At 37.6% G+C, this 11,098-nt stretch overlaps 1 protein-coding gene across 1 annotated transcript in view; it reads right to left on the bottom strand.

Annotated features, from left to right (window-relative positions):
* Nucleotides 1–1,260: 1,260 nt before the first annotated feature.
* The window catches only part of ptk7b (protein tyrosine kinase 7b), a 139,753-nt gene continuing 129,915 nt past the window's right edge, over nt 1,261–11,098 (bottom strand). The window contains exons 14-20 of the mRNA XM_022684636.2: nt 10,540–10,740; nt 7,682–7,837; nt 7,308–7,540; nt 6,390–6,470; nt 6,113–6,264; nt 5,641–5,819; nt 1,261–4,063 (exon numbers count right to left, since the gene is read on the bottom strand). Coding sequence (XP_022540357.2) covers nt 3,903–4,063; nt 5,641–5,819; nt 6,113–6,264; nt 6,390–6,470; nt 7,308–7,540; nt 7,682–7,837; nt 10,540–10,740 — 1,163 coding nt within the window. The 3' untranslated portion in view covers nt 1,261–3,902. The remainder of the gene's footprint in view (nt 4,064–5,640; nt 5,820–6,112; nt 6,265–6,389; nt 6,471–7,307; nt 7,541–7,681; nt 7,838–10,539; nt 10,741–11,098) is intronic.

Raw genomic sequence — 11,098 nt, 5'->3', positions numbered from 1 at the left:
GTTTATTGCAGAGAAAACACTACATTTCTGAAATTATGTGAAATATTTGCCAATCAAATAAAAGTGGAAGCCTTATTGTTTATATTTATTAAATTGATATATATATATATTTTTATTTGTTCATAAAAAAGTAATGATAGATGTTCTGCAGTCATGTAAGTGTTTTATACAGTTGTATTATTTCTTGACATACAAAAGTAAAAAAAAAATGAATTAATAAATAATTTAACTTGAAATAAAATGTGTACTAGGTGCTTTGTGGGCGTGACCATAGTGTTGTCACTCCAAAATTTTAAAAACATTTCCTGGGTAGGATACTGTGGTCTATCCTCCTTTGGAAGCCTTTTCGATGAGGATTTTAAGCGTCTTCTTTTGCCTCTTCCGGTATTTAGACAGGTGGCAAGATCGCGTCACGAAATCAGTTTGCAGGCCACAGAGAGGAGGAGACTCGTTGGGAAAAAGGAGCTACGCATTCTTATTTCACTCACCTTTGCTTGGCAATCTCTTGGTGAGCCGTCAACCATGCACTGCGCAGCTTGTGCGTCAGTGTCTTTGCTGTCGTAACAACAGAAAAACTACACCTTGCCTGACTCAGCAGAGGAAACCGAGCATTCACACTGTGAAAAGCTGCAAGAAGGTCGTTTAGAGGAACAGCAATATTATAATTATTTCTGTTTATTCTGTTTTTTGTTGATGTAAAAGTTGGATTTGTGTGCTGCACCGTGTGTGTAGGACTATTGAACGACTGATTGTTGTCAGTGTTTTAATCAGTCAGTTGCACACCAGTGTTTTCTACTGCCAAGAGAGCAATACACCAGAAACATACCTGAACACACCTCATTTTCAGACCAACACACCTATTGGCGTAGATATATTCGTAAACTCTGTTGCTATTATAACAACGCAGGTGCAACATAGACTGTTGGCTGGGTGTAAGATAGCAATAAGCACTGCGACATGCCTTGTGCCGAGTGTCAGGTAGGGCTCTAAATTTTGGTTATTTAACAGGGCAAACAGCTGTTCTGGACTTTTCCAGAGTGTAAAGATTGCAAGTCCACCCCTGTAGAAATCTAATTATTGCCTAATTCGTAAAATCTATTGTATTGTCCATTTGCTCCTGGAGGTTAACTTTATCCCCAGTCCTAATCAGTCTCACCTGATTAATCTATTTGTTGCTTTCTGAGGTGTTTGATTAGCCGAACGCGGCAGCAGAGGTGAAACCTGCAGGAAATGTAGTGAAAAGAAGCTGCAACCTCAGTGTTAAGCCAGCCATTACAAACGTGAACGTTTAATAAGAGCAGCATACATTGTGTTTATTGTGACCTTTGCTAAATATAATAACAAAAAAAGCAATCTAGGTGTGAGTGCCTAGCATGTACGTACTTGAAAAGGCATGGACTATGTATTTGTTCACAGAAATAAACAAAAAATAAACATAATAAGAAAAGATTACATATAAAACCGTTCATTAAAACAAAACAAAAAGGCAACTGTACTGCGAATAAAATGTAAAATAAACAACAGTAAATATTCCTTCATGTCCTAGGCACTTGTGGTCTTTACAGTTGGTAGCGACCACTGAAATGTCCAACAGCCTACAACACTTCCCAAACTGCAAAATGAGATGTTACAATGGGTTGAATACATACATCTGTATAAAAGGATCACAGAGTACCTTCCTTAAAAAAACACGTATAAAAAAAGACAGAACCTTCATCGCCAGTGAAGGCTCTCGTACGACCTTCTACATTAAAATAATAAGCCGTTATATAAAATGACATTTTAAGTGAAATTAGTGCACGGTCTCTGTATTAATGAGTGTAACTAGGACTTTGCCAAGCAAGTACTGTAATTACAGTGATGTGGTTATAAAACGCCGCTATGCAGAAATCTCGAATACATTGTTTATCATGGCTTAAGGAGTTTAGGCAATAAGATGTATTGCAAGTTCTCTCCATTGGAATATTATTGTCCCATATGAGCACCTCAAGGTAAAAAGAAACAGGTAAATATTAAAAATATTCATTAAGTACAATCAGAAAACCTCTCATTCTCCTTTCAGCAACAAACACACAAACCACATTCAGTATGTATTCACTGGCTTTTTTCAATTTGTTTTTTGTTCTTTCAATCGCTAACCTGACACTGACGGAGAGTCCAGAGCTTACAGCTAAGTAACAGGCCATCACCCTTCATAACACACCTCTATTGGATTTACAGAACTGTGCACAAGTCAGAGACCATCCTTCCTTTACTTAATTTCCAGGCAAAATGTCCGTTAAAGAGTCACTTTAATACCTCAAGACAAAAAAGAATACATATTTATCAGAAATCAAGCCTTAACCTAAATATACTGTTTTAATATTTAGTGTGCACACCCTGCCTCAATGTTTAGGTGATTCAAGTTATTAATTTTTTGGGAGACATTTCTGAATATAGGGGTTGTCTTGCCTCGCAACAAAAGATTTAGAATGGGCTCTAGACCCACCATGACCCTGACCACAAAGTAAGAAATAGAGGATGAAGATGGATGGACAATTTGGCAGAAATTAGATACAAACTAGAAAATGCATTTCCTGAACTGCAAGTGTGACTGCAGCTCAGCAGCACTACTAATACATAAGATAAAATTGGTTGTCCAGGTGTTGCAAAGTGGTTACTAAGGTGTTAACAAGGGGATGCTGAGGAGTTCCTAGGCATTTAAAAATGTGTTGCCATAATACAAATGGTTGCAAAGGTGTAGGTTAGTTTGAAATACGATTGTTAAAACAGGACTCTTAACAAATATGCAAGATCTTCTGGACTACCAACTCTGTCCCCATCAGATAAACTGATGCTATAACTCCTCAGTTGTAGTAGAGAGAACAATATTAAGCTTCACTCTAATTTCAGATCTTGGTGTGAATTTTTTTTTTAAAAAGCTCTAATACTGAGACAGAAAAAAACAGAATAGTGGACTGAGCACACCTAAGTTCAGACCTCAATATTACTGAAACTGTTTGACATGACTTGAATATAAAATAAAAGCAGATTTACTAAATACTGAAACGTCATATTGTATTTAGTGGTTGGAGCTTCTGTATGATTGTAAATATAAATCTGCTTTGCTTTTCCTGATGTTAAATTATGAATAACTTGCACTTATTGACTCTGAATAAAGTAAACAAATAAAATAAAATAAATGTTTTCTGACTTTTGCACAGTAATGTATATACCAATGCAAAACTCAAGCATGAGCACATACACACACACACACGCACACGCAAACACGCGCACACACACACACACACACACACACACACACACACACACACACACACACACACACTTACATACATAACCAAAACATAACAAATATGCACAGCAACTTCAAGTCCTTGAGCCAAATATTAGCATGTTGTTGAGTCCAGCATTGTCAATGGCCTTTTGGGTTAAAGCCAGCTTGTGGGTTTCCACCCCTGACGTTGATGTGTTGGGATTGTCCTGCGCTGGCAGAGGTGAAAAGTTGAGGTCAAAGGTCGTACCCCTTGTAGAGGTAGCTCCTAGAAGTGCCTGAGGCTCCAGAGACGAAGAGGAGGAAGAATCTCAGGGTAGAAGAGACGCAAAACGAAGATCTAAGCGTAAACAGGCCATCGAAGGGGCAACAGGGTGTCCTTTCATGCCACGGTTAAGGCAAATAAAACTCTCTGGGGTCCTCACACACACACCCACACACGCACGCATACAGACGCAAACCAATACCGACAAATTGCCCTGATATCAACTTCTCCGTCTGTCACTCACACACTCTTGCTCCCTGAAATGTGTGGGACCCAGTCTGAGTGAGTCTGTGATTGTATCAGAGCAGAAATGGACAGATTTGGCTCCACCATATTGAGTGGAATGAGTTGCAGATGTGCTCCTCACACCTTGCTGTCCAGAGGAATGTCCCCCAGGGCCAGGACCAGCTCGCTGAATGATGGCCTCTCCTTAGGGCTGGGAGCCCAGCAGCGGCTCATCAGTTTGTAGATTTTTGAAGAACAGGCGTCAGGAGCAGAAAGCTTCAGAGTGCCAGCCTGAAGACCTGAAACGAGATGTTTAAAGGTTAGAAATACAAAGTTATTCTTCACAGCGATTGGTGGTTTATGACTGGCTCTTTCATGGCGTATTAAAGGAGTCTACATGTTGTTCAGATGTTGATTTATGAGAAGTGGCCTCTGCAAGTATCAGAGTGGAGTGATGCAGCATCTACTCTGTAATTACTGATCCATTTACAGCTCATTCAGATTACAGGCAAACTGCAAAAGTCAAGAACCTTGTTTTCTGTATCAAAGGCAAATGTTCTGTCTGATTCACATGAAGAAAAACAATTCTTCAAACTAAATTTATCTCTCTAAAGGCAAGTAAAAAGCTTTTATTGTCAATCCTTTTAGGAACAAGCACACAGTGCAATGAAATTACATTCCTCCAGAACAAACATGGTGCAGCATGGAACAAACTGTACAATATAGACAACATGAAGTGCAAACATGCAACAAACTGTGCAACATAGGACTAGAACACTACATACAATAATTACAATAAATACAGAAGAATTTTAAGGATGTAACAGACAGGACAGTGCAGTACTGAAACAGTCTATATGTGTGTTGTAATTACTGTGATAAAAACTAAAGAGATACAGGGTTTTTTGAACAGCGACTGGCAGGTTCTGAATATCATTTAGATTTGAGATTAATTACTGTAAACATTTTACTATACTCATCATTGTTTACTCTGGAGAAATGCTGGTTGGTCATCAGGAAGCACGCTAGCTCTGGTGTATTTACATTTACAATGCCATCCACCATCATACAACACAACCGTGCCTAATGTAAACTATGCAAACTCGTTCTAGACCTATTCTGCTAAACACATCCACTCTGCAACTGTTCTTAATTTTAAAGCTAGTTTGGTATATTTAAGTTATTGTATATATATATATATATATATATATATATATATAAAATATATATATATATATATATATATATATAACAATACCTTAAATATACCAAACTAGCTTTATATATATATATATATATATATATATATATATATATATATTTAATTACACTGCTATAATTGTTTTTTAATAACTTGACATTTGTTCTGTAACTGAGAAGTGTTCAGCTATGTGTTTTATCGAAATATTATGTTTTTAATCTTTTCATCTTGCATTGCTTTTTCAAACCCTCATATTTGTGTATGCGCAGCTACACTGAAATTTGTTTTAATAATGGTTGATTGATTAATTTATTGACAGATTGATTTTTAACCCTTTCCCTCAGTTATGCAATAGTTTTAAAGCCAGGCCAATACAATACATAGATTGGCTGATCAATCTCTGTAAATATAATTTACAATGAGTTATGTATTGATTCTTTTGATCCAATATGACCATTTTAAGCAGGACAGTGTTGCCTAGAATAGTGGGGGGTTTAGGTCCTTTGCCCAGGGGCTAAAGCAGGAGTTCCCCATTAGTCCTGACACTTCAGCCTACAGTGTTTCAGTAGCACGGCCAGCAGCCATCATTATTCCAGAAAACTGAAAGTAATTGAAAGAAACAACCTGTGCACGAACAGTCAGTGTGTGTGTTCTCAGAAGTGTGTGTATTGTTACCTTCTAGAACCTCCTCATGGCTGAGTGTTGAGTAGGGCAGCTCCCCGTGGCTGAACACCTCCCACATCAGCACTCCAAAAGCCCACACATCAGATTTGGTAGAAAAGTCATCATCAGCGACAGACTCAGCGGGGAGCCAGCGCAGCGGGACCAATTTCTGCCTGTAATGGTAATACTCACTGCAAGCGCGCACACACACACACACACACACACACACACACGCACATAAAAAAGACGAATTATTGTTAGGATTTATTACTATTACTGGCACATGCTTCAGTTAAACTATTTAACACAAGATGGCGCTCTTGCTGTACATTTTATTCAACTATTGCTACACATTGAATAAACCTTCCATTCTTCACTAAACTCTTTTTTCTTTTTTGTCTGTAAAACTCTGAATATGCCGTGTCATGTTAAGAAGTATTTTTTAAATGTTTATGTATTTCTCCTGCTCTGCTCTGTGATGTACCTGTTATAGACGTCCTTGCTCAGGCCGAGCGCAGACACTTTGACCTGCCTCTGGCCGCTGATCAGGCAGTTTCGAGCTGCTAGGTCTTTATGGACAAAGCGCTGGTTGGACAGATGCTCCATCCCCGCAGCCACCTGAGCACAGATGGATATCTGAAGAAAACAAAGAGAAAGCTCACTGAATTATTTCTCTGATTTAGTGTATTAGTATATTGTATATTAGATTTCTTGCCACTGGTTTAGTGTAACAGGAAAAGTCTTAAAAAGAATGTGCTTACTTTTGTTTTGGTGCTGATGGGCTGTGGTTTAAGTTTCTCATCTTTGCCTTTTGATATTCTCAAGAACTGCTTGAGATCACCCTAAAAAAAAGAAAAAACATATGCACTAGGTTCACGTTGCTTTTCTTACAGTTGTATTATATTAGATTTATATGTCTAAATAAATCCACATCATCCTTTTAGATTGTGAACACTTTAATGTTATTTTGCAAACATTTTTTTTTTCTTTTTAATGATATAAACACTTCCTGTATCACAACATGTATGCAAATTATTATGATGATCTATGCTGAAGCTGAAACAAAAAAAAAACAGGCCTACTATTATTAGATGTTTGGTAAATGCAAGTCAGTAAATATTGACAAGATAACAAATGATACAAGATAATAAAAAATACATAAATAATTTGTCAGTCTTAAAAGCTTGAAAACAGTACATTTATCTAATTTAGACTAAATGATAATTGATACTTTTGGCAGTGTAGGCAGTATGCCAATTGTCAGCGCAGGGAAGCATGAAGTGCTGTAAGATTTTGTGGGAAAATAAAACTGCACTGAATTTAGACTTGATAGTAAAACACAGTGGATCAACACCGCAGATGACATGACTCCCCAAACCATCACTGATTGTGGAAACTTCACACTAGACCTCAAGCAGCTTGGACTGTGTGTCTCTCCACTCTTCCTCCAGACTCTGCTTCCTTGATTTACAAATGAAATTCAAAATTTACTGATGCTCAATAATGGTTTGGAGAGTCATGTCATCTGCTGGTGCAGGTCCACTGTGTTATATATCATTATATCTTGATATAATGGTTGAAAAATGTAATGAAATGTAATGTAAAATCATCAAGGTCTGCTTGTGTTTTCTTTGAAAATGTATGAAGTATGAAAAACAAAAACGTGTTGAAATGTTTACCAGGTCTACGTATTCCAGAATGATGTAGTGAGGGTCCGTGTCTCTGCACAGGCCCAGCAGGCGGACGATGTTGGGGTGACTGAGTTTACTGAACATTTCAGCCTGACGTTTGAACTCAGTCTGCGAGAGCTCGTCTCTGCTCTGCAGACTCTTCACCAGCACCACCGTCTCCTCCTCCCCCTCCTCAATCCCCCGAGCTTTAGCCAAGAACACCTCCCCAAATTCTCCTTTACCTGCATGCAGGTGCACACACACACACACACACATTCAAAGAGGGAGTGGTTTATATATCTCTTTAGTTCAGAAGCAGATAATGATGAGTATTAACCATGTGAGTAAGTCTATGACTGCAGTCAGTGTTTACAGACACTTACCCAGTGTAGTGATGTTCTGCAGATCTGCTCTGGGAAAGTGGAGCTTGTCAGGGTTGCTGTGTCGCTTTTCAGTGGTTGCCATGGTCCCCAGATTAGTAAGGGCAACTTCCTCTTGGATCTCAGCTGTAGTTCGCCCATTCCGCTGCACAGCGTCCCCTAGTGGCCAGCATACAGAAAGACAGGTTATTTTACATCCTAGAGTTTTCATCCTGGTCTTGGAGAACTCCATGTAATGAAAAGTGATTTCATAACAGTATTGGGTGTTTTAAATGTAACACTTTTTAAAATTCCATTTTGGTTATACAGGGATTTTATTTCAATGAAGGGACAGCAGTGTTTCAGTTTCACAGTTTGTTCCTTCTATATACCAAACTCTTATTTTTAACTAGGGCTGGGCATATTTGCAAAAAAAAAAAAAAAAAGATTTTGAAATCGATTTAAATTTTTAGTTCTCACATTATATCAGTTTTTTATTTGTAAACAGAGAGCACCATTTAAATTGATGTGCAAGCTGCTGTTCCATTTAATTTCAAGCTATCTTTACATCTAATTTAGTTATTTGTTTGTTTTTTCTTCAACCTTACATACAGCTTTTATATTAAACGTGGTGTAAACATAATTTCCTTTTATTATAGTTAAGGAAAAGTGTAAAATATGTAAATTACTGCCACATAAAAGAGTTTATGACAGAAGCACCAGCCTCTCTCTGGTAGCTTCTATATGTAAAGATGTACAATCTCGATTTTCCCATTTTTAAATTATATTAAAACAGTAATTTGATTAATCAAATTAATAAAAAAAAAAACTCCCAGTCGTATGTTCTACTATGCAAATGTTTTCTTTTTATTTCACCTTTAAACAAAGGCACTACTTTGCACAAAACTTTCCCACTGCATATTTCTTAAGCTTTCTGTTATTGTCATATTCAGAAAACAATACAGCTTGTTCACTAATTGTTAAATGAAGGTAATATGATAAGCGCCAGAAAGTATACAACTTCACCATACACCATGGCATTTATTTGTTTCAAATCTCAGAATGGGAAGGTAATGATCGTGTTTAAAAATGCAGCACTTATACAAAGAAAAGTAATGGTCTGGACCACCCAGACACTCAAACAAACAGGAGGACAGATATCTGGATACATAAGACTGTGATGGACCAAACCACATCACAGACCAGCAGCTGCAATGCTTTGGCTACTGCTGACCCCAGACCACAGGCATCTGCGACTGCAATGCCGCCAAAAACAATCCCCAGTGTCAGGGCAACTGGCACTGTACTGTTTTTCACCCGAGTCTAGCTTACATTTACTGCACTATAAAGGATGAATTGTGCATACAGAGGATACTGTGGCTCAACACCTGATAGGCTTTTTTCTATGTACTTAATACAATTCAAAATATTGTACTGTTTCTTTCCTGTACTAATCAACATAAATGTAATTACAGTTATACATATACAGTTATTGTAGACAAAATAATCTTAATTATGTTATTAAAGAAGAAAAGAAGATAAAAAAACAGATATAGCTGCTATTTTACTTAGGCCTTAAAAGAATAATTGCTTAATCAACAGGTCAACTGATATGGAGGCAATATAAAATACCTTTATCCATATCAGTATGACTACATGTCTTCATATACTGTTTAACACACTGCTAAATTACACCACAAATGCAATCGAGCTTCTGAAAGCTTAAGGTCTCTCAATAGACCCTCTTCTTAATCCCGGGATCAGGGCTGGCTTTGAGCATCTCTCCACAGATCTCCACTTAGCGACGACTCCTCTACTAATTAAAGGCAACTAAAGCAACTAAGTGATCATTATGTGAGGATTAGGAGAATAAATTCTGCTAAAAAGCTAGATGGCTAGATTTTATGCACATCCTCCTAATAAACCTCTCTGCACTGCAACTGCCCAAAGGTCTTAATCCTGACAAACGGAAAAGAAAAGCTCTCGCAGTCTCTTGCCAAAAAGCGAAACCAGCAGTACTTTTTTAATTAGTGCGTACAGCAGGGGTGTCCAAACTACGGCCAGTGGGTAAAAGGTTTTTTTTTATAATGTGAGATTAAAAGTTTGAACTCTAGGTGTCGCTATGACATAAACCCAATCTAAAAGGCCCCTCATCTCTTTACTTCCTTTATTATGCCTACATTAATTTTCCTGTGCTTTTTTGGGAGAAAATGGCAACTCCAAAGAAATGGAAAATAGACAGCGAAGGCAGAAAATTTCAGGCACTTTGGGAAAATTACTATTTTTTAACTGAATTCAGAGGGAAGTGTGTTTGTTTAATATGTCGGGAAACATATAATATTAAGAGACCTTATACAACATCAATTTGACAAATTTTAGTTTTCACAACACTGTCAAAGATAGATAAAGATAAAGTAACTCAAGTAAAATGATGTGTAAATTACAGTAATCAAGAAAATGTATTATCATAAATAGTATATTTCATTATTTGTTTTGTTACAGAGTTTGTATCCTGTGACTGCACATATATTTCTCCTTTTGGCCCCCAACAAGAAAAGTTTGGACAACCCTGTCCTACAGGGACTTTTCTCAACTGGTCGGCCATCTGAAAACAGTAGATGGCAGCATTTCTCATATCTCCACATGCTAAAGGAGCAATACTGCTGATGAAGAATGTTACTTTTCATCAGGTTCTTCCTGAAGGTCGTCTGAGTATAAGAGCCAGGTGTTTTCAGTTAGGCTACAACTTAAGCCCTGCAGGATGGCAGATCTCTTGGCGAGCACTAATGTTTAAACATCTCATGGACACAGCCCTTAAAAACGAAGACGAGTAATTGCATGATTAATTCAAACCTCCCCACTTCACACACACACACACACACCGTTAAGGCACTCCATCTCCGGCTCCTCCCCATCCTGTCCCTTCTGCTGTCTCTTGGCATTGCGTCTCTGCTTGCAGTAGAACATGAACCCCAGCACAGCAATGATGTATGCAACAGCAGCTCCCACAGACAGGCCGATGGTCTGGATCATTTTATATGGCGTCTTCCCATCGTCATCTGGAATGACGTGTTTTGGCTTCTCTGGAGAAGGATCAGAAGAAAAGAACAGTACCTCAGTGTCTACCTGCTGATTTAATTATTACCATCTACCACTGTAAAGATTACAAAAACAGAATACAACATATGGGAATAAAACAAGTAATGGGAGGGCATGATACAAGCTGAGGCTGAAATATGAAAAGCCAGACCTACTATCAATAGTCCACCAATTTAATTAACATTATATATTTGGAAAATGCAAAGTCAGCTAATATTGACAAAATAACAGATGATACAACTTACAAGATAATAACAAAACAATATAATTCACAATATAATGCAGAGTGCCATAATTGTCTGATATAAATATATCACATATCAGTCTTTAAAGCTTAAAAAC

This window comes from Astyanax mexicanus, chromosome 7, assembly GCF_023375975.1.
Source record: "Astyanax mexicanus isolate ESR-SI-001 chromosome 7, AstMex3_surface, whole genome shotgun sequence".
NCBI lineage: Eukaryota > Metazoa > Chordata > Actinopteri > Characiformes > Acestrorhamphidae > Astyanax > Astyanax mexicanus.
This window is presented reverse-complemented; position numbering and strand designations above follow the sequence as displayed.